Here is a 24,005-nt window from a genome sequence, read left to right as displayed (position 1 = left end):
CGTTTTGTCGAGTAGAGTGTAATTTATTATCCACATTTTGAGATTACCGTAGACCATCTGTGAAGTGCCATTGGCAATATATATCGGGAATGTAATTGACAAGAAATTTGTCAACCATATCATCAATCAGCTCCGTGTCTACATAGCTGTAAGTTGAATAAATGAAGCAGGAACGACAGACGCAACTCATGTATTGCAGAGTATCAAAATGAATCATCAGGTCGGTGTGATGTCGATGAATTAATTTCCTGACGTCGCATCATGCCAACGAAACTCATTCGCATACGGAAAATATAAACAATGGCAAGAGTCGACCGTACAAGTATAATAATTACTGGTTGCTATGCCTATCTAAAACGTAATCTGAATTGTAACGGTTCACAATACATTAATTACGCTGTTCACATGTGGTCATAGTAATTACCACGCCACGTTCTGTACGATTATCTAATAAGCAGCACACGGCGTTTCTATAGTAGATAATAAGACTTACTTTCATATCCAGCGGACCAGGACCACAGTGACACCATCGCCAACAGCCAGTGGTACATGAGCCCTTCGATCTTCCAATACAGTGAGGTGAACAAGGGTCTGACGAGCCGCAGCGCCATCATCCACACCACGTACGCGGGGATGCAGTATATGTTGTTCACGACCGCGAATGTCGTTCGGGCCACGATCCGCACGTACCGGCTGAAACAGCAGGGCCGCGTCGGTTCATCTTTGGCCGTCTCGCCATACGCCGCGCCCACCGAGCCCTCGGCGCCGGCGCTACTGTGGCTACTACTGGCCCCGACCCACGTGGCCCCGAGGGCTCCGAGGGCTCCGAGTGCGCGCGTGTGGCGAGCGGGCACCGTACCGCGTTCTCCCTGCCGACACCTGCCGAGACGCGGTGGCTTTCGTTTGCGTGGACATGGACAATGACGCTGCGCTGCGCTCAAATAAATACACCGAACACATTCGACGATTATTATTTAATAATGGAATTTATTTACCGACATGGCGGTTACTTTTAAGTAGACTGCGAGTACAAATTTAAAAATCACCCGTCGGCGAGCGAAGTGATCGCTCGCCGGCGAGCTTACAATGCGATTGCAACACACATTTTACACCGATCGACGTAACATTAACTCGTACGACGCGAGCACACATAGACAGACATACACATTTTTAAATTTACGTTGCATACTGTGGCACGACCGCGGCCGGCCGAGTTCGTCGTGTAAAATCAATACAAAGTTCATTTATATAAAATTAAAAAACGACATCGGACCGCTGAAATTATACAAAAATTACAATATTAAAGTCTGTACACTATCTAATATATACAAATGTTGCCTGCGTAGATATGTGCGGGGGCTTTATATACAGGGCGGTGGGGTCGGCGTCACAGGCCTCGTGGCGGTCGGATCACATGTTATAGTCGTGCGCCATGAGGTTGTGCACCTGCTCGAGGCGGTAGGCGAGACGCTGCTTCTGCGAGAACTCGTCCTCCTCGAGCGTTACCATTAGTTGCTCGTTGTACTTCACCGCGTACGCATACAGCTCGTTAAGCGCGCAGTTCGTATTGAATTCCTTCGTATGGAGGCGCGATTCCTCCGCTAACATAGCGTTCATGTCCTGGTCGGATATCGCTGGCATCAACTTTATATCCGCGTAATAACGCTCCACCCACTCTTTGTAAACTGGTATATCTTTCGCATAGAGAAGTTTGGATGAAGGTGAATCTTTGCCGAGGATGTGGTCGGATGTTGAACACGAGTCCATAAACGTTTGCGCAATAACTGATAAGCAAGAATCTACTGTATTAGACTTATGCACATCGAATACAAAGTTCGGGTTTTTAATAAGATTAACCCAGAAACGCAATGGAAGGGAATTGCTTTTCCACGTATGTACCACTTCGGGATCGGAGATGGCATGTTGCAGTGCTTGATCGTCAAGGAAATCGAACATGTACTTTATAGCAAGGGGTAGCGCGGAACCGCGGTGCGCTGTACTGAAAATAGTCTCAAATAAATCATCGACAAACTTTTGCAAAGTACCTTTAGTCGCTAAAAGACGCGTAAGATAAATTTCTGAGACCATTTTATTTCCACGTTCGCCTTCTTTGTGTGCATCACCGTCATGATGCCTCACTAGATGCCAGTATTTAAAACCACCGCCGTGTTCGTATTTCAGCGGACTAGCTGGCGGACTAGCTGAACCGTATTTACCACGATTTAGAGTTTCATACGTGTGCGACTTGTCGTTCTTCTCCATATTGGACAGATTGTACACGGAACTTTGTTTAGCAACTAGACTGAGAGATGCACCATCTGGTACCCGATAGTGATTGAGAGTGTTAAGCTTGCGCCATTCACCCTCGGATTTTGTGGTTGAATCTTCGTCATAGAGAATTAATCGACCGGCAGTACCCGTACGCCATTCCAAATCCAACTCATCACGACTCGGTCTTTGCGAATAGGGGGTAGCGCGATAAATAGCGTCTAAACATTTCTCCTTCACTTGACTTATGGTATCACAGTCGAGTACTTTAACGTGAACGTTCTCAGTGGTAGCCTCCAGACCACTAACGAAAATAGTCTGTTGTGATATTGATACGCTAACAGTTATAGCTTTAAAGTCAATTGACTGTCTAATTAGTTTTTCTTCACTAAGAGAATACCTAGCTTCTGAGGTACAGGCGTCAACAGGACCTTTATCGACCTGACCTTTCATCGACCTAAACAAAAGATAAAGTGGCTCGCCAGCACATTCACGTAGGAATTTATACAAGAGAAAAGTAAACCAAGCACTCAACATTTTCTCGGCAACACTTTCAGTTCGTCGTAAGAGCAATTTAGGATGGCTCTTCCCTTCCATGCATTTTTCAATTAGCTCCGCTAACAAAGTTTTTAATACATCAGTGCAATATTCCATCTTACTTTGCAAAGTAACCATAATAAGAGAAGCGACATTAACACGATCGCGCATTGAAAAATATCTATTGCTTTCTAAAGTACGAATAAATAATAAAAGGAATGTTTTGTTCATAATAAGCTGCCCAAACATTCTGAGACCCTTGTCTTTTCTAATAAGCTCTGGACGCTCCCACTGTAGGACGGCATGATCATCTATGTTTGGGAATAATATTTTCATGGCGTATGTACGATAATCAAGGAATGGTATACCACCTGTCACGTCACCTGTCAAGTCGGTCATTTCAGTCTGCAGCTCCGCAAATGCCTCTTTGCATTCAGCAGCTACCCTTAATTCTAAAATATCCATTTGCTCTTGCATATTTTTCAATACCCTAATATTTTCAGTTGATTTTCTCCTATACATAATTAAAAATACAATAAATACTAAAAAGAGTATCACTATACTGGCGATGACACCAACTAATACTGGCTTGCTAATAGGGGATTGCAGACCAGCCTGAGAGGAATAAGATAATTTACCTATATTATAGGGATCGGCACGACCTACTTTAACTACCACCTCCGGAGTGTCGACACCATCAGGTAACTCGTCTCGTGATGGTGGTCGACAAGTTAATTGATGTCTCGCGAGTGATGTAACATTACATAAACTATCCCCTATGTACACTTCCACATCACTTTCAGTGGCAGCCCTATCTAAATTTTGGCCGTTTATTGTTAAATATTCCGATTTATAATACTTAACGTCTTCATCGAATTTCTCGTATATTGGATCTGGATAAAGCAGAAATGCATTGCCCGTCTTACTGGAAAGGTTCTTTACAGTTTGTACATCGTCCATATTGAAACCGTATTCTAGCTCTAAGGGCTTATCAGGATCTAGATTTAAGCCAGCACTCTCTATACCGGGAGATTCACAAATCAGTTGAGTTTGATACTGATATTCAACTCGACTGCATGGACCAATGTATGGTCTATTGTCATGATACACATATATTTGTGGGGACTGAATCGAGTGAAAGTTTCTACCGATTACTTTAATTTTTATGCCTCCTGACGGAATACCTTTTGGTTGTTTTCGCTGCGTTGCAAGTGGTGGCCCAGATTCGACAGAATCTACAACGGGGTCTTCAATATATTCAAACTTTTCGCGCTCTAAAGTACGTACCCCTGTGTCAAAATGCATCCGTAATGTGCCCATTTTGAGTTGATATGAACGGCTTGTTCTACAAACGGCTAACTCATTAGATACGTTTAAAATAGGACATGGTAAATCATCGATATAAGCCTGAATATTACTCCCTGCATTGAGATATTCGCCTTTGATATGCAATATTGTTCCACCAGCTAGTGGCCCATATTTAGGGTGTATAGAATTGATTTTCGGATTTACAAAAGCGTAATGACGTTTAGATTCTCCACGATAATCGGCAACTCGAACAACTACAGGACCGTCTCGAGGCACCTCTTCACCGGGACCATCCACAGTACATACGATACGCCTAGTCTTTACGTATAATTCTATTATAGGCTGACACTTAATTCCCGCTATAGTAACACCATTGTAGATATCAGAAATATTGCGACCTAAATTGATACCCTCAATGGTTATGTTAGTACCCCCATCCCAAGGACCTAACTCTGGTTGAAACGAATATATTTCAGGATTGGGGCAAGTTTGAGTACGATTTAACCAAACACTCGGAACAGCGCATTGCTCCTGTACTTCACAGCGATCCGACCCTTGGCACCAACCACATCCAAACTTTTCTGGTAAAGCGAGACACATACCGCAGTTATCAGCCATATCGTTACACCGATATATAAGTATATGAGTATTATCAGGATTGTCTAAAGGTTTTGACCCTCCCCAAATAACAGCGAACGACGCAGTAATATTTGGAGCGCGTGAGGTATATGTAAACTCAACAGGTTCGCAATAAATAGTATCAGCTAGTAGTTGAGCATTGACATGAGTAACACGACCCTCTATATTGAATTGACAAACGAATCTAGTTTGAACAATAAATTGTCCAATAATATGTACCTTAACTTTAATAGCCTTCTTGACGCCGGACGGGACTAAAATTTCATTTGTACCATCTGACGTCGAGTTTATAGTGGGACAGAAACCAGGACCAGAACGATAACTGGGACCTATTCTACTGACGCCAGTAACTAAAATGTCATTTCTACAATTTTCAGCAGTGTCATGGGTGCATCGATGGCCGTCGACGCACCAGTCACAGGGAAACGAGGAACTAACGCACTGCGTACACGAGCTGTATGTGTTACAATCAAAAAACGTAAAATTTGTAGCTACAAAATCAGGTCCCTGTGTAGTCCGCACCGACAATTTAGCTGTGAAATGATGTTGACCAGCAGGAATCGGTGGGAGGGTGTCGGTGCGTGGAGTTGTACAATTAACTCCATAAGGTTTTCTAGTAGCATTAGTAATTAATGTACGATCTAAAGCTGTAAATGCACATAAGAATTGTCCGTTAAGAGTAGGTAAATTTTCAATCAGTAGATCTAATGTTCTAGCTGTTGTTCGTTGCAATTGATTTGGTGTTACTTGTGTAATTGTGGTGCAACGGCCACTACGATATGAGATCCAATACAAAACATCTTTAGCTGCATCCTGACAGTCCGAACGTAAGCTGCACTTATTTTCTAGAGAGCACCATCCACAATATGGGTCTTTGGCTCCGAGACAAGTTAAACATGATTTATAGACACTGCATTCTTGTACCTTCACCTTTGACACCTTTCGTTCAGTCATAACATACAAATGCATTAATTGAGTATCAAAGAATAAGTCCTTATTAACTGGCGATCCCTCGTCCACCACAATATCTCCATATTCAAATGCTAGAGTGGCACTCTCCACGACTATTTTCTTTAAATGTCCTTGAGATGTTCCCGCAAAAACAACAGTGTAATCTCCAGTAGCTGTAGCAGCCACAGCTGTTAGCCTCTTTTTAAATGTAGCTACCGGCACAGCTTCTACGGGCTGTTCACCGCCAAGGGGAGTATTTACGTCCAAACCACAGAAGTCTTCGCTAATAGATTGCAATTTTGTGCTAATACAAGGATGGGATGGAGATATAAAATCGAGACCTCGAGAGCCGTTACCACTAAAGCATGTTTTAATATTCTGCATAAATTTTCTGCGTATGGCTTTTAGAGAGTACACACATAATGCTGACAAATCTGAAGGTGTATTCGTATTTATGGTTTCACTTTGACTAAATGCGGCAAATAAAACGTCATGTTGTGCTGTTATTCCAAGCTCTCCTGCAAGAACTGATCCTGGTTTCCCAACAAAAGCTGCCTGGACGAGATTGTAACCATAGTTTTTTCCTCCTTCTCCTGTACATGACATCGGAATTTCAGTATAAGAATAATAGTTTTCATCGTCATGGCAAACACGTACTAACTTGCTATAATATGTATCAGATCCCACGGCTCTTAACTGAGTGGTTAAGAAATAGCTGAATCCCTCAGAACTAAACCCGTACACATAATTAATAGGATAACGTTCTCGAGAGAGCGAATTTACAAACATTCTAGTTCCAGTCGTAACAGCAGTTCTAGCTATCATAAACAGTCGTTCATCCTCCAGTGACCGGCTGCTCACAGTCGGAACTTCAGATCGATAGGGTGAGTTGCCAGTAAAGGTTACGCCTACATACATTACTTGCGTCATCGGCGGATTCGGAGGCCCAGGGGCGATAAACGCCACAGTTGAAGCCGTCGCATTATTGGCCACCACTGGTTCCCGTATTTCGTGTACATCGTGAGAAATGTTATTTAAATTCCGCACTGAACACAATCCTTGCATCACTGAACCGCACGATATAAGACGGCTGGTGGCGTAGTCTATCACGAGAGCTTTGTTCACATTGTCCGTAGGTTTCTTCACATATGACGGGGGACAGTCGAAGGTGCAGAGAGCAGAGTCGTTGACGGGTCCCGTGACGATCGACTGGGCAACCTCCAGGTCGGGAGAGAGCTGATAAATTCTGTTCACGGCGCCGACGTAGACTCGCCCCGTGTTGCGATCGACGACCAGGTGGTTGAAGAGAGAGGTTGGCGTCAGCACCGGGTCGGTGAAGTTGCGTACCACGTCCTGCGAGGCGAGCGCGGCGGCGCACGCGGCCCCCAGGGCCAGCAGCACGCGCCACATGGCGCGCGGGCATGTGGCCGGCACTCTACCGCGCGCGCCGCCGCCCGCTCACCGGACCAGTAGCGCCGGCTAGCTCCGTCCATCTGCAACGCGAGACATCCACTCAGGCGCACCGCTTGCGCCTGCACCCCGGCGCCGCCGCCGTCGACGTTTCGTTCCCATCGCACCGCACCGTTCGGCCGCCTGTTAATCAGCTACTAATTCCTACGTCAACCGTTAATCCCTGCAGATTACTTATTACCCGTATCTACTAATTGAACGTATCGAGCGTTTGCAATTCGCGATGCGCACAATTTAACGCAACGACACGGAGAGGTCCAGTGCGATCGGAGCGAAGACGCGAGCTGAAGCGGCGCGCAATGACCGTTCTTAACAGCTAAGCGGTTGCAGTACTAACCTATTTTTCGATCATAGTACACAAATTTAAACAAGCGGTCGTTTAAAAATGGGTTAGTACCGTGAAAGATCGGTCACAGGCGACCTCGACGCGGTCAGTGTACTAAATACAAGTCACACGCCGACGAAAGCCTCAGCATCATCAAAGGGGTATAAAAAAATTAAAACTTGGCATGCTGTTCGTAACGAGGGAGTGAACGTGGTAGCGCAACGATAAAGTAAAATACTGGATAAACAAAAAACATCAAGACTTCAACATTCATTTGTACTTACAGAAGAGTCATAGTGGAGTGTGCTACGGGCTGGTGTATTATTTCTTTACTATTATGTAGATCATAAACACGTAAGATGCACTCTCATAATGTGGCGAGACTGTTGATGGGTCGTTGAGACCTGAAACAAAATATATACATATTGTTAACATACAAAGGTGAGTGAAAGTCCAACATGAAATATGTTCCCAACCAAAAAGTATTTTAGAATTTATTGCAACTGCCGTAAGTATTAAAATATTCTACTGGATATTTAGTATTGTTCCATCGATTTTCATTTGTCAATAATGAAAGCAATCAGGATGCGAAAGAATTATCTAAAATGTATTGTGTAAATAAATTTCAAAGAATGCCGAGGATTAAAGAGTTCAATGGATATATGTTTATACTAGCTGTGGCCGCGTTTACACGTGAAATTTATAGCCAATGTGTTATTCTGATGCATCAGCTATATTATTGTAAAGTTACGTAAAAACCGTTCAGTAGTTTTTGTGTGAAATAGTAACAAACATCCAACCGCATACAAACTTTTGCGTTTATAATATTAGTAAAATATATTAAGGTAGTAAAAATATTCAAAGCCTATGAAATGAGGTTTAAAGACCAAGTAATGGGGTTACACAAATATTCTCGACAATACAAACATTTGTATTCATGAGTATCATTGTTGGCATTAGTCAAAGTATTTTGCAATGTATAATTATATATATATGTATATTAGCAAATAAATATATATTTTAGCATTTCCATCAGTTATTTAATACCATGCCAAGTTCTTACTTTCGAGTTACATAGCGTTGAGATTTTGCCAAACTGAAGAGGAAAAGTCACTACACATCTTATGTGGTTGTAGCCCACTCATGCATAAACGAAATATCTCCTTTGGAAAGTGTACACCCTTTCCTGAGGAGATAAAATCTATCGCTCCTAAGAATATCCTTCAATTCTTGTCCCTGACGGGTCTAGGTAGCGAACTTTGCAAAGGCGAGCACAATAGATCTATGTAGGTCGCAATGCTACAGGTCCATATACCTGACAATAGCCCAAACAACCCAATAAAAAAAATACATAGCGTTGTTTCAAGTGTCTTGAATTATTACTTTATTAACTACCTTATTAACAAACTATGTTATTAAATTAAACAATACGATGACTATGACTACCTTAACACCATATGTTAAGATATAGATCAAGTATATTGTAATATTTTCAATTGCTTGATTTCAGTATTTTATCTGATTATTCTATTAATATTAATTAAAAAATTATCAAAAAATGTATAGTCAGTTGTTATTGTACTCCATAGTAACATTATACATGCGAAAGTCTGTCTGTGTGTTGGTCACCTTTTCACAAATAATCTGCTGAACGAATTTGAATGATTAACCCTAATATCTAAATATAACAATAGTATAAAAGAGCTGACACGCGAAACTTAGTCTATGGCACATTTCCTTCGTTTTTGCAACTAGGCGGTTTCGCTGTTCAATTTAGATACCGAAAACGCTTCCTTGGAATTCCAACTTTAAAAGAGTAGAATAGAATACAAATAATCTTTATTCAAATAAACTTATTACAAGCACTTTTGAATAGTCACATTTTGATTCACCCACTCATTCGGAATGCAGATTCATCACAAGAAGAGTGAGGATAAAACTTGTTTGTTGCTCTTTTGAAAAGAATTTTAAATATCGAATCAGTAGTACCGGAGATTGCAGCAAACATACAACCTGACAATACTTATCTATTAAAAATATTAGTATAGGTAGATAAATAAATATTACATATATAAATGGGTTGGGTAGCCCATTACATTTGTGGTCGAGTAAATGCAATAATTTGCAGATTACTATCACGCCGGCTTATCGTATCGGCCTACAATTGATAAGCTCTCATAACAACTGGCATGAAGGCAGGAACATACTATTGTATCGTGTCGTGACGGTTTACCCGCAAACGTGAACGTACTAGCTTTTACCCGCGGCTCCGCTCGCATTGAATCAAAAATATTTGTTTTTTTTTTAATAAAAAGTATCCTATGTTCATTCTAATACCTCTAAAAATATGTGTACATAACTTCATGATCATCGGTTCAGTAGTTTTCCCGTGAAAGCGTAACAATCATCCCTACTTTAACATTTATAATATTACTAGCTGTCCCGGCAAACGTTGTTTTGCCATATAAATTAATAATTTTATTTTACTATAAAAAAATATAATCAACAGTTGATGATAGAAGGGTGAAAATTTAGGATTGTATGTATTTTTGTATGCTGTATCATAAAAAAATAGAAACTAAAAATTTTGTCTCAGTCTACCAAATCAGTGTACCAAATTTCATTTAAATCGGTTCAGTAGTTTTGGCGTGGAATAGCCACAGACAAACAGTTGCTTTCGCAATTATAACATTAGTGAGGAAGTAAAGATTACACTAGAGTGATGAAGTGATCACCCACTACGCTACATGTTTCATACATTTACACACTGAAAGAATGAAATGAATGAATCATCTATATATAAAAATAAAACAATTAACGTTTGTTAGTCTCAGTAAAACTGTATAACGGCTGGATCGATTTGGCTAATTATGGTTTTGAAATAATATGATACTTAGACCGAACGGTGTTCGTCGGGTCAGCTAGTGGAATCTAAAACCGTGATTGCTTAAACATTGTCTTGTAGATTTTCACAGTTCTACATCTTCACTTAACGTTTACTATTTCTTTCATTGCAAATTAGTTTACATACAAAATGTCATATTATGTACTATCTACTATCTATTATATGTACTTATCTAAATATATATAACTCAAAGGTGACTGACGTAGTGATCTATCGACGCACAGCACAATCCACTAGACTGATCGGGCTGAAATTTGGCATGCAGGTAGATGTTAGGACGTAGACATCCGCTAAGGATTTTGAGTAATTCTATCGCCAAGGGGATAAAATAGGGGATGAAAGTTTGTATGAAACTTTGTCAATTTTAAACCGATCGGGCTGAGACTTTACATGCATCAAGCTACTATGGGGGAAGGGGATCGTTAGTTTTTTTAATGTGGACTGATGATCCCATTGCTAGCAATGTGCCATGTCAGATCGACCTCCACGCGGTCACCCCTGGAAACCATCGTGATACATTCCTGGTGAATTTGTCACGTTGGGCTAACTGACCTGACCTCATGTTCATGGAACTGGGTACTGGTTGGGGCACCCAGGTTCCTGAACCTGACCTGACCCCAAGGTCTTCTTATCATCCTCCACTAGTGCTCCGGCAGCGTAAACCGTTAGCGCAAGAGGGTGCAACATTCCATTATCTTATTATTTTATATAAATAACCATACCATCTATTATGTACTACTTTAACATATAAAATTTCATTTAATATCATCCATTAATGTCATTCATATCATCCAGTAATTTGACGACCTCGGTGGTCTAGCGGTCTAGCACACCGGTTTACGACCGATGGTCGCGGGTTCGATTCCTCGCAAAAAATATCTATATATATGTATCAGTGAATAAATGAATGTATCAGTTATCTAGTACCCACAACACAAGCTTTAGCTAGCTTAACTTGGGCCTAGATGGCGCTGTGTGAATTGTCCTGAGATTATTATTATTATTAAAAACCTGAGATAGGTACCTCAGTCACCGACGCAGAAGACTTCGAACAAAGTCAAAACTACTACTAGCGTACATATTTACACGTTCATCCAACTTCGCACTAGCATTGCAAAAGCGAATGTTTATAAACGCGGTTTGAACTAGATCTTTGTTTATACATTCGGACATTAACACCGAGACATATTTGGATTAAAATTTGGCACACGGATATAATTGCTATTATTGCTATATCTATATATGCTATAGCTTCTACTTGCTACTTCCGTCTACGTGAACATGACCCAGGCCAAATTTCTGAACTTATACTTTTTTCTGAACACAAGTACATTCTGCGCTGACGGGAGATTTGACATAAATGTTTGTAATAGACCAACAGTACATTTTTACGGCATGAATGACAAACGAGCTTGTATGTCACCTGATGGTAAGTAATTACCGCAGTCTATAAGCACCCGGTACACTATTCGCCATTCCTACCCCCCCTCCCTCCAAAAACCCCACATAGATAGGAGGGAATTTGTTAGTAATGGAAACTAGTAACCCCCATTGCTAGTAATGTAACAGGTCGACCTCCACGCGGTTCCTCCTGGAAATCGTGATTAATTCCTAGTGAATTTGTCACGATGAGCCAACTGACCTGACCTCAACAGTGACTAACATCTTGATTTTAACATTACGCTGCTAGGTAATTTGTATTTACGTAGTATCATAAAATTGTAACTTAACTTTAGTTTAAATAGAGCAACATGTTTCATGCCTGACAGAAACTGATTGCCGTACAATATATAGATAGATAGATAAGAACTTTTGTTTGTATCTTACACACACATACATCTAGGTTTAATTACAAGTAGTATATATTATAGAATATTCAGGTAGTAGTTGAAAAGAATAGAACTTAATGACTCGTCTTGACACGACCATATGACATAAAAAAAACAAACAACGATTTGTAAATCGTTGTTTGTTTGTTTACATGTATGTAGACTACCAACCTCCTTACATTCACAACCATATAACACAAATAAGTTGACTAAAAAGTATATTGTCAAAACGTTAAATTTACTCGCCTGCTAATTACTGATTTGGAAAATTGTTACATGTAATTATTACTTGTTGTTTTTATTCTGATATTATATACATTGTCATATATTAAATCTTTTATTACCATCACTTCTGTTATCAACACGCCAACCAAACCACATACACATTACAAAGTATATGTGGGCCACAACTCAGCATACTGCTACATATATAGTTTCCAGAACTAATTTTCAGTTGGGCTCACAATACGGACGCACAAAAATTACAATTTATCCTTACTAATATCATAAATGAAGAACGAAGGTAACTCTAACTGTCTTTACCACTTTCACCTCAAAACTACTAAATCGATTTTATTGAAATTTGGTACACAGATCGTCTTAGTGATTCCCAAAGTGGTCTATATCGACCCCCAGGGGTCTATGACAAACTGCAAGAGGTCTACAACAGCGGTCATCTTGTTGTTTTACTTTATGTTTTTAACACTAAACTTTACTACTAAATTTACAAAAAATCAATACCAGATAAGACTGGGGGGGTCTACCCAAAACCGAAAAATATGGCAAGGGGTCTACGACCCAAAAAAGTTTGGGAACCTCTGGTCTAGACCCTACCCCAGATAGGCTACTTTTTAATTAAGGTTTGTAAGTGGTTGAGAGGGGAGACGAAAAGTATGTATGGAAGGGTCGTCATTTCTAAGGCTAGAAGTTTTACACTTATGTTATAGGTAGTTGATTAAATAAATAAATATGTCATTCAGTTTGTAAACATTTCACCCTTAAGAAGGTAAAATAAAATAGAGAATAACAGTTTATATGGAAATTCGTAATTTTTGAAGTTAGAACGATGTAACTTTTTTCCTTTTCTTTTTTTAATTAGCCTAAATTTTATCCAAGGTCACTAATCCACGCGAAGGAAATAGCGGGCTCAGCTAGTAAAATAGTACAAGTTTCCTTGCATTGTACCTAATATTAAATTTAAGTATTACATAACACTGTGACTAAGTAATATTACAGCTGCGATCAAATTGGCGATAACGTAAAGATATTGTTATATTATCTACAGATAATAAAAATTGTATATAATATATAATATGATTAAAGGATTGCACATAAGGTCACAAACGTGTCATATCATGCCGCTTTACTAGAAATAATTTCTTTATACATCCCGCCTATAAATATAAAATATTATTTATTGATACAATTTGACGACCTACATACTGAAAATCACAGGTTCGATTCCTATAATGCAAACATGTATTCATATGTATGGACGTGATATGATGTGTATTTTCCTATAGGTAGGTTAATTATGCATAATCTGCTTCTTCCTTGTCGCATTCATTTCTAATCGGCGTAATTTGTATTTCTCTTCGGCGTAATTTCTCTTCCATTCGTCCCTGTTCGCAGTCATCTCGTTATCTACTCCCTTTCTTGATATATTCTCTTTCACACAGTTCATCCGTTCTTTTTATGCCCTTTGCCTTTACTGCCATCCACATTGATATGTAATGTTAATTGTACACGATATTACAAAAAATATGTACTACCCGCCTGCCTTCACTAATGAACGCTGGCGCGGTGCCAGTGGAGGATGATAAGATGAACATAGGGTCAGGTCAGTTAGCCAATCGTTACAAATTCACCAGTAATTTATCACGATAGTTTCTAGGGGAAACCGCGTGGAGGTCAACCTGACATGGTATATTGTTATCAACGATTATAAGACCACATTACGAACAATCCCCTTCCTCGCTGTATTTAAGAATTATATATGTACAACATGCTAGTTCTATAGTATAAGTTCAACTTAGAATTGAAATTGAAATAGAAATAATCTTTATTCAAATAAACTCATTACATGCACTTTTAAATAGTCATATTTTGATTCTACCACTCATTTGGAATGCAGATTCATCACAATAAGAATGAGCAAGGAACTTGTGTATTCCTCTTTTGAATATATTTTTTTTTATATATAATAATAATTACAGTATAACAAGTAAGAGGTAAGCGATAATGAACATAGAAATCACTACACACTCATTATTAGTGTAATCAGATAATATTGTCAGTGCTATGGATTTTAAGTAATTCTTCAATTTTATATTAAGCTTTTTTGCAAAGGATGTGTTTTATATGATATTTAAATTGTCTAGATTCACGATTCATTTAAGTATTACTAGTTATTTTTCGCATAAATTAACAAAATATCGTCCTATCTTATCAATCTACAATAGATAATACGTAAGTTTATACATATATTGTTAGTATCGAGTTTCTAACCTACCTATCTTTACCCACAATCTACTGATTAATATATTTCATTTCATATAATCTAGAACTTAAAATTATCTATAAATTTTTGCGTGAAAAAGCAGCATACATGGAAATTCAGTAAATTTTTCTCAGTTATAACATTATTTACTAGTTGTGTCCTCGATTGCTCCCTCATGAAAATAGCCTATGTGTTATTCTGATGTATAAGCTATATTAGTGTAAAGTTTCATCAAAATCCGTTCAATAGTTTTTGTGTGAAAGAGTAACGAACAACCATGACTCCATACTCACAATCTTTTGTGTATTAAGTAAATACGATAATATTATTTTATTATGATTAATATCAAGTTTATACGATAATTAACATAATTCTGTTACATATAAAAACATCTCATTACTATCGCTTTTAAAAATGTCAAAATATACTATATATATTATAACAAAATAGATTCAGATAACATATATAACCATATATTATATGTTCTATATATATTTTGATTACTTAAATAAATTAATAAATCGTAGCTAATTGTGGTAAATATTTTCCTATACAAAAGCCGCATTTGTGGTATTAAAGAACGCGGATGAGCTATCAGTCGTTTGCACAAGAATATGGTCTCACACTAGCCAGTAGATGACAAATAAACAAAATAATTGTAATGCTGTAAGTCACTTAATTGGAATGCAGGATAATAACTAAATATAGATTTTGATACCATAAATAAGAAGCAGGACATCATCGACTACATACGGAGCAAAAGTAACATGACGCAGCTGGAATCGAGCCATAACGCGAGTTTCATAGCGTTTGTAGACCGAATTCCCACCAAACTGCTGACCACCTTCATGAACGACTACTGGCCAAAGAGTGTGGGTGTATCGGCGTTGCCGTGGCAGATTCCCGTCATCAGTGCCGTGAACACACAGTAAAATTAATAGAAAACAATATATAAATTGTCTATAATTCATAGGTATGTTAGTCTGAAAGATATTTATTAGTTGGGTCATTATAACCATGCACTAATTATATGTAAAATTCAGAAAATCACGGAGACCTTACGTTATATGTTATTCTAATATATAAGCTATATTACTGTAAAGTTTCCTCAAAAATCCGTTCAGTAGCTTTTACTTGAAAGATTAACAAACTTCTATAGACACAAACTTTCGCGTTTATAACATTATTAAGATTTTATTAATTAAAAAATCATGTTTTTGTAATCAGAAAAAAACATATTAGATCACATTTGGGCGTTTTTTTTTTCTCAATTGTGCCCTAAATAAGTAGAGTCCAACTAATTGGCATATATTCAAAAATAAGGCAAGGTCAAATCCACCTAGATATATATATCTATACGGATTAGCGCGTGAAAGATTAAACTTTACAAAATATATTTTAGTTGACAATTCTCATACATCGAGTGGAATACTTTATAAAACGGCCTCGGTGGTATAGCGGTTTAGTTATCGCATTAAAACAGATTGTTGCAGTTCGATTCCTCACACAATACAAATTTTATTCATGAGTATAATTGTTGGTATAGGTCTGGGTGTTTCCTATGTATATTATGTATTTACAAAAATATATATTTTTATATCAGTTGTCTAGTACATAACTCAAGCTCTGCTTAGCTTCGGATAACATGGCGCCGTTTAAATTGTCCTGAAATATTATTACTATCATAAAAGTCAAAATCCGGGTCATCTCTCAATTTTAGCGTATATATATTATATATGACAGTCATACATATTATATGTTTTATATGACACGCAATAATATACCTACGATAATACGTTACCAAGGCTGTTTTCTAAAAAATACATTAATTGATAAACTTGAAGTGCTTATTGCGATAGTGTATGTATGGTGTTGAACATAGTGTTTCAGTAAAGTGAATCAGGCTTAAAGGATTACGTATAACCATCTATCTATTTATTCCGCGTGGAATTGAACAAAAAAGTTAAATTATTAGAGATTTTTTCTAAAATAAAAGTAGCCTAAGTCACTCCTTACATCAGCTACCTGCCAATAAGAGTCCCGTCAAGATCGGTCCAGCCATTTCAGAGATTAGCCGGAACAAACAGACAGACAAAAATCGTAAAAAACGTTAATTTTGTGTATGTACCGTATTTATATTCATATGCATGTAGTAAAAAACGGTTATATCAATATTACAAACAGACACTCCAATTTTATTTATATGTATAGATGTATAGATAACATTTAGTCAAAAAAAGCAACACGCAATATTTTTACTCGTTCTTCTTGTGATGAGTCTTCGTTCCGAATTGGTAGATTCAAAGAAAATAAATGACTATTCAAAAGTGCTTATATTGAGTATATTTCAATAATGATTATTTCTATTTCTATCACTAATAATATGCTACCGTGAGTACAGGCTGTGTATGTCAAGGCTACGACCATGCTATGCTATGCTGTGGCCATAAATTTCCTCACACAATCGTATGGCATTTTCATTACATTCAAAGATCCATTTTATTTTTCCCGCTCCATAATAATTGAGTAGACTGAAGGGTATACATTGGCGGGGCGCAAATGGGGGATGATAATATGAGCATGAGATCAGATCAGTTAGCGCATAGTCGCAAATTCACCAGGGATTTATCACGATGGTCTTACTGACCTGACCTTATATTTATCTTAACATCCTTCATTGCCTCACCATTGTAAACCGATAGCGCAGACGAATGCACAATTCCAGTATTATTAATTAATCTTTATATATGTCTAATATTATATTTAGAAATTATCAGAGGAAGGCCAATAAAGAGATGGATGGACTGTGTGAAAGATGATATGGTAAGAAAGGAAGTAAATAACGAGATGACTGCGAACAGGGATGTATAGAAAAGAAAAACATATTAAGCCAACTCCAAAATAAATGGAGTAAGGAAGGAGCAGAGCAGATGATGATATATTTAGTAAATTCAATTGCAACATATTTGAAAAAAAGAAAATAAATTGTCGACTAATAATATAAACTATAAAACTATACAAAATTATACTAATACTTGCTAATTGGCAATAAGGTCCATATTCATATGCCGTAACTGCTATGACAGACTTATTTAAAATAAGTCGTCAAAAAAATAACCATACAGTTATATCAATTACGAATTGCAAGTTAATCAGTGATTATATTCAAATAATTATTCACTAATGATATAATATGTACCTACAAACAGACAAGTCATGCCACTATGTGTAGTTGAGTGTTCAAGGCCCATAAATTGCTGATGACTAACTTATGATTCACATCACTTTTGTTTTCAGAAACAAGTGTACTTTTTGCACTTATGAATTTTAAATAGTGTCAAGTGTGTAAGCCACACTGGCTATTGTATACAACTATTGTATTCCAATAATACGGTATTGTTAAAAAAAATCTAATAAACTTATTCCATACACGCAAGTGCTTTGTGTCTTTTTTTAACTCCTTATTTCTCAATTTCAATAAAATTGACACAGATAGACAAATCACTTCAATTTATCCATATGTACTTAATATTATAAATGAGAAAGTCTAACTATGTCTGTGGCTATGTCATGTCAAAACTACTGAACCGAATTAAATGAAATTTGGTACACAGATAGTCTAGTCCTTGAGAAAGGACAGGTGACTATTTATGAGAAAAAGTTCAAAGGGGAGATGAAATGCTGTATCTATCGTCATTTTTAAAGCTAAAACCTTGAAACTCGTTTATTTAGACTGTTGATTAATTATACACAAATAACTTTTAAAGTTTACAAAATTAGATAAAGGAGTAAAATAGAATAAAAAAATTGAAAGTTTGTACGGAAATTCATCACTCATCGTCTATTCTACGTGGGAACAGCTAGTATTAATATATGTCTAACACTAGCCATTCTAAATGTATATGACAGGGTCCATCTACTGACAATTATTCATGTGCTTACAACAGAGAATAACTGATAAGAATCTTGACTGAAATTTGTTAATTACTGTATGTTACTAGAGCGGGAACACAACTACTATTTTAATAAAAACCAAATACTAGTAAAAATGTGATTCTTCCCAAAAGGGCTCACAGTGAGAAGTAACAAAACAATATTAGTTCGTCAAAAGTGACATATAAAAATTATAAAATTTATAAAAAGAATGGTAGACAAGCTGCCAGTAACACAGTACTAATATTGTTTACAATTCAAGTTAACGTAAATTTAAATTAGTCAGTAAGAGAATTAAAGTCTAACACCAGGCATTCTATAAGTATATCAACTGGTCGATCTAGAGCTATTTATTAATGTACTTTCAACAGAGAATAACTGACAGCAATCTTGATTGAAATTTGAAAATTACAGTATCCATACAGTTATAAATCTATACATCTATACATATAAATAAAATTGTAGTGTCTGTTTGTAATATTGAAATAACCGTCTTTTACTACATGCATATGAATGTAAATACGGTACATACACAAAAATAACATTTCTTATAATTTTTGTCTCTCTGTCTGTTTGTTTGTTCCGGCTAATCTCTGAAATGGTTGGATCGATTTTGACTGGACTTTTTTTGGCAGGTAGCTGATGTAATAAGGAGTAACTTAAGCTACTCTTATCTCAGAAAAATAAAGTTAAATTCCACGCGGACGAAGTCGCGGGAATAGCTAAGTTTGAGATAAAAATAAGTTAAAATTCATTAATAGATTTAAAATTACAGAGTATGATGACTAACTCTTTAGTACTCAGAAATGGTAAAATATATAGAGTATCAAGGACATTGCAAGTTGTTTGTGATATCTGTGGTTCACATGTATAAGTAATGGTTATCTGTATTAATTTTGATGTGTGTAATAGTAGTATAATGTTGTAACAAGCATACTTTGGTTACCTGTAATAAGAACTCTTAGTTTGAAGACAGCTAGTATGATAAGAAAGACTGTATGTATGTATTGAAGCATCACATATTGTATTGCTGTATCTATGTTTGTGATAATTATAAGTAAAAATTAATAAATATAAAGTGGGCCAATAGCTCTAATGACCCATTCAATAAAAAAAAGTTAAAAAACTGCACCCAATATAAAATCATAATGTAGTTATTTAAAAATTTTAAAACACTAACTACATTATATTTTTCTTTATAGCAGAATGAATAAGATTGTCTCGACCTTATTTTTTTTTAATTATTCCTTTAATAACAAGACAGGTAGAAATAAATAATCAAATCAAATTGATAAAATAAATTTTAATTTATGTGTCTGAGAAATTATTGTTTCTATAAAAAGAGATGTCAAGATTGTCTATGACACAATCATAGATAAAAAAATCAGACAGGTCTTATATTCTTGAAAAAAAATGTTACTATATAAATATTGACAGACTCTGTGGTCTAGTGGTTTAGCACACTACCTTACTTCTTTTATGTATGTATTTACAAAAAAAAGTCTATGTATTTATATCAGTTGTCTAGTATTCATAACACAGGCTCTGCTTAGCTTGGGACTAGATGATGCTGTCTGAATTTTATTAAGATATAATTATTATTATATTTGTGAAAACTTGAATTTATGAAGGCATAAATAAGGTCTTAGTAAACTAGACTATTAATTAAACTAGATATTTTAAAGCCATATACAAAATAATGCAGGCAGAATGAGTCAACATTGCAAGAAACTAAAATGTAAAAACTTGTATTATATAATATATTTCCCAGACAAAATTGCAATTAGCAAAACATACTAAAATAAACAAACTATGTATCACAAACAACTTCCAGTAATCTCAAACAATCACATTTTAGTATAAAAATTACAACACCATGACCAAAAACTGCTCAATTAAAATTGAAGCTAATTAACAAGGTATACAGTACAAATTTCATTTTGTTGACATAATTAACATTTTATAAGCATATTATTTCATTACACAGAATGTGAATTGTATATTTTTTAATATATTAATTATTTAAAAGAGCAACACGCAAATTTCTAGCTTATACTTCTTATGATGAGTCTATGTTCCAAATGAGTGGTTAGAATCTAAGACTGATTTATGTATCTATGTATATAATTATGATCAAACATATGACTATTCAAAAGAACTTACATTGAGTTAATTTGAATAAAGATTTCTATAAACCTATACAGTGGTATTCAAGTATAGCTATCTAACTTAACCACAAAGTTATAGAGGAAGAGCTAGGAGTTATAAAGATGTAATAAAATATCTACATCTCTTATCACTACAATTAATTTATGTTGTAGTTTAAAACCTACTTATTTAAGAAAAACTAATAAAACTATTATTAGTTATCACTTAAATAGTTAGGTTTGTATTTATTTAATTAATAATTAGTATTTAGATAATTTTAAAAGCAGTTATCATTTATTTCATACTATTACTTTTATGGACTAAAATAAAAATAATGTTCATTCAAATAAACTTAATTTAAGTAGTTCTAGATCTAATTTTTCTCTCTTTATTTAGCACAATATTGAGCATGTTAGCTCTGTTAGTAAATTGTCAATTTTTAATATTCTATCACATGAATTAAAAAACACCTAAGAAGAATGGGGAAGCAACTCAGCTATACCTTTATTCAAACAAGTAGGTTGGTTGTAAAAGATTCTTTTTAATGCATAAGGCAGCCATTTTTAGCATATTTATGTAAAGTTACCTTTTTTTTAATATTTCCAGTGTGAAATAAAATGTTATATTATTATTATAGAATTTTGATAAAAAAATTAATAAAACACTGTAAAAATAAAATATCAAGGTAAATGCAAGGATTTAAGCAATACCTTTATTCAAACAAATAAGTTGAATGTATGAGATTGTTTTATTCAATAAGGCAGCCCTCTGATTAGCAAATTTATGTACAGTTATCTCTTTATGAATATTTCCTGTGTGAAATGAAGTATTATATTATTATTATTATAGAATTTTGCTTCAAAAATATGTATGAAAAAACAACTGCCACAACAAAATGCTAAGGTAACTGTGGTGTGGTTGAATTTAAATAAAAATTATTTCAAATCAATTCCATAGACATGGATTACCAAATTAGCATAAACTGACTATAATTTTTTTTTTCATACCAAGTAAGTGGCAACCAAGCATTTAAATGCATGGGTATGACATGTAAGTACCTAAAGGACATGCAAATAAATACAGTTATATTTTTAATATTACTGTTACTTTTGACTGTATTATATTATTTTTTTTTGTTTTAGATTTGATAATATTTTTTATGAATATAAGTAAATGTCTGATAGAAATATTGTCATATAGAAATATTGTCATAGTAATGTTTATAATTAATATAGAATAAGTGATGTTTTATTTTTATTTTCTTGTGCATCACAAAAATAATCCTCTTTATTTAAAAATAGATAGGTTACCTAATTCTTATTGAATTGATTGTGTGAAAGAGACCAAATTCTATATTTTACTCTAAAATACAGTCTATGAACATGCCACATTTAAAACAGACACGGCCTATATATGACTAACAAACATGCAAACATTTAACTTTAACATTTATAATATAAGCATGATAACTGCATTTTTTATAAATTTCTATATTATCAAACTGAATTGCCAAGATTTTATAATTTTCTTGACATTTATAAGAAAATTTGCCATCTTACATTGGCAGAGTAAAATGCCAATGTAAGATGGTAAATTTATTAGTAGACATGTAAGAAATAACTTTATTATTATATAAAGTGGAATTAGTTCGAAATGATTAAAAAAATATAAGAATTTAATTTTAAAAAAAGTACTTATATAATTTTTAAGACAATTACATCTTCCATTTACGTACTAAATTACAACAAATTGACATGCATTTACAAATAATTATTTTATCTTCATGGGATCTCAATTACTGGATTGACAAAGTAGAACAGAATGGCATAATTATTTTTTATAACTCTTATTATATGAAGCTAAAGAATTATATTATTATGCTTTAACCAAAACGAATCTTTTATTAATAAAATGTGCAACACCTGAATATTACAAAGTTAAAATTATAAAAACCAACAAACCTTGTATGTATATTTATCTATTTAATTGTAAAATGACTGTATGTGGTTCAATGGCGATACGGGATTCTAATAAACACATTCAAAATAAAAGATAAATCATACGGCCACGATGGGCGATCGTAGCTTTAGTCGTGTTGAACAGTTCACTGCATTCCCTATCCACCCACGCCACATACCCGGGCCCACCTACGCATAGTTACACAAAATCCATCACAATGCAACACCGACAACAAAATTTCACAACATATAAACATCAATGTCTTCAATATTTCTTATTTTGTTCCCGCTACAGAAGTAGAACGGAGAAAAGTCAGCCATTATCGCGCACGCGAGTCGATAAAAGGAAGCCATTCGAATAACGCCACGCGTTCTGTACCAACTAAATTGTCGAGCACTATACAACGATTCTTACCTTAATAGAGTATATCTCTCTAGTCAAATATAACAATCCTTTTGAAATCCAGGATCCAACTGCAGATAATCACAATTGCACCACTTCACACAGGATTATTTATATATTTCTGCACTTATTTCCAACGACAGCACTTAACACAATAGCAACGGTCTTAATCACAATACATTACAAATTATATATCGAGTGCTAAAGCCCGTTTTTGTGAATAAAATATCCCGATTGTACAAGTGGTCCACGGGAAGAGTATCAGTCTTCGTACATCGCCGTGGAATGAATTCAGTTTCGCTTTTCGAACGAGTCTAGGCGTGACTGATCCGAGAAGAGCCGAATATGAACGATTCCAGCGAAAAGCAGAAATAATGCAGAAAATAATCACTAGAGGCAGCACTGTCGGCAGGATTCTGATGCGTTCAGACTTCATTAAAAATTATGTATTTTTAATGTAATTTTAAGATTTAATATTGTACTTATATTTTAATATTCGTGGTTTACACTTATTATCAATTTCACTGCACCATATTAATAAAGACAACAGTAATGAGACGTAAAGAATCGTAGATGGATAATTTATCATGCGATACGTAGACGGAGAATCGAATGTAGAGATGCCAGTTGTTATAAGTTTAATAAAGAAAGAGAACTTTTAGCGATCTTAATAAATTATGTATACTTTAATAAATAAAGAGAATAAACACAGAGGTGCTATATTGAATAATAAGACATATATGTCGTCATGGAAATACATAATATTTATCAACTAATTTATATTCCTTCATTATTTATATTTTAACTAAAAGAAATTGAATCACATAGTTG

At 35.5% G+C, this 24,005-nt stretch overlaps 1 protein-coding gene across 1 annotated transcript; it reads right to left on the bottom strand.

Annotated features, from left to right (window-relative positions):
• Positions 1-967: 967 nt before the first annotated feature.
• LOC131855631 (plexin A3) lies at positions 968-23,510 on the bottom strand. Its single transcript, XM_059206926.1, has 3 exons — positions 23,187-23,510; positions 7,783-7,902; positions 968-7,196 (listed from the first exon to the last, which is right to left on the bottom strand). Exon 3 carries the CDS (start codon positions 7,111-7,113, stop codon positions 1,411-1,413), a length of 5,703 nt encoding a protein of 1,900 aa, XP_059062909.1. The 5' UTR covers positions 7,114-7,196; positions 7,783-7,902; positions 23,187-23,510; the 3' UTR covers positions 968-1,410.
• Positions 23,511-24,005: the final 495 nt, after the last annotated feature.

This window comes from Achroia grisella, unplaced genomic scaffold, assembly GCF_030625045.1.
Source record: "Achroia grisella isolate CSIRO2021 unplaced genomic scaffold, CSIRO_AGI_Agris_v1 utg146, whole genome shotgun sequence".
In the NCBI taxonomy this organism is placed as follows: domain Eukaryota; kingdom Metazoa; phylum Arthropoda; class Insecta; order Lepidoptera; family Pyralidae; genus Achroia; species Achroia grisella.
Note: the sequence above shows the minus strand (reverse complement) of the source record. Positions and strands in the feature narration are given on the sequence as shown.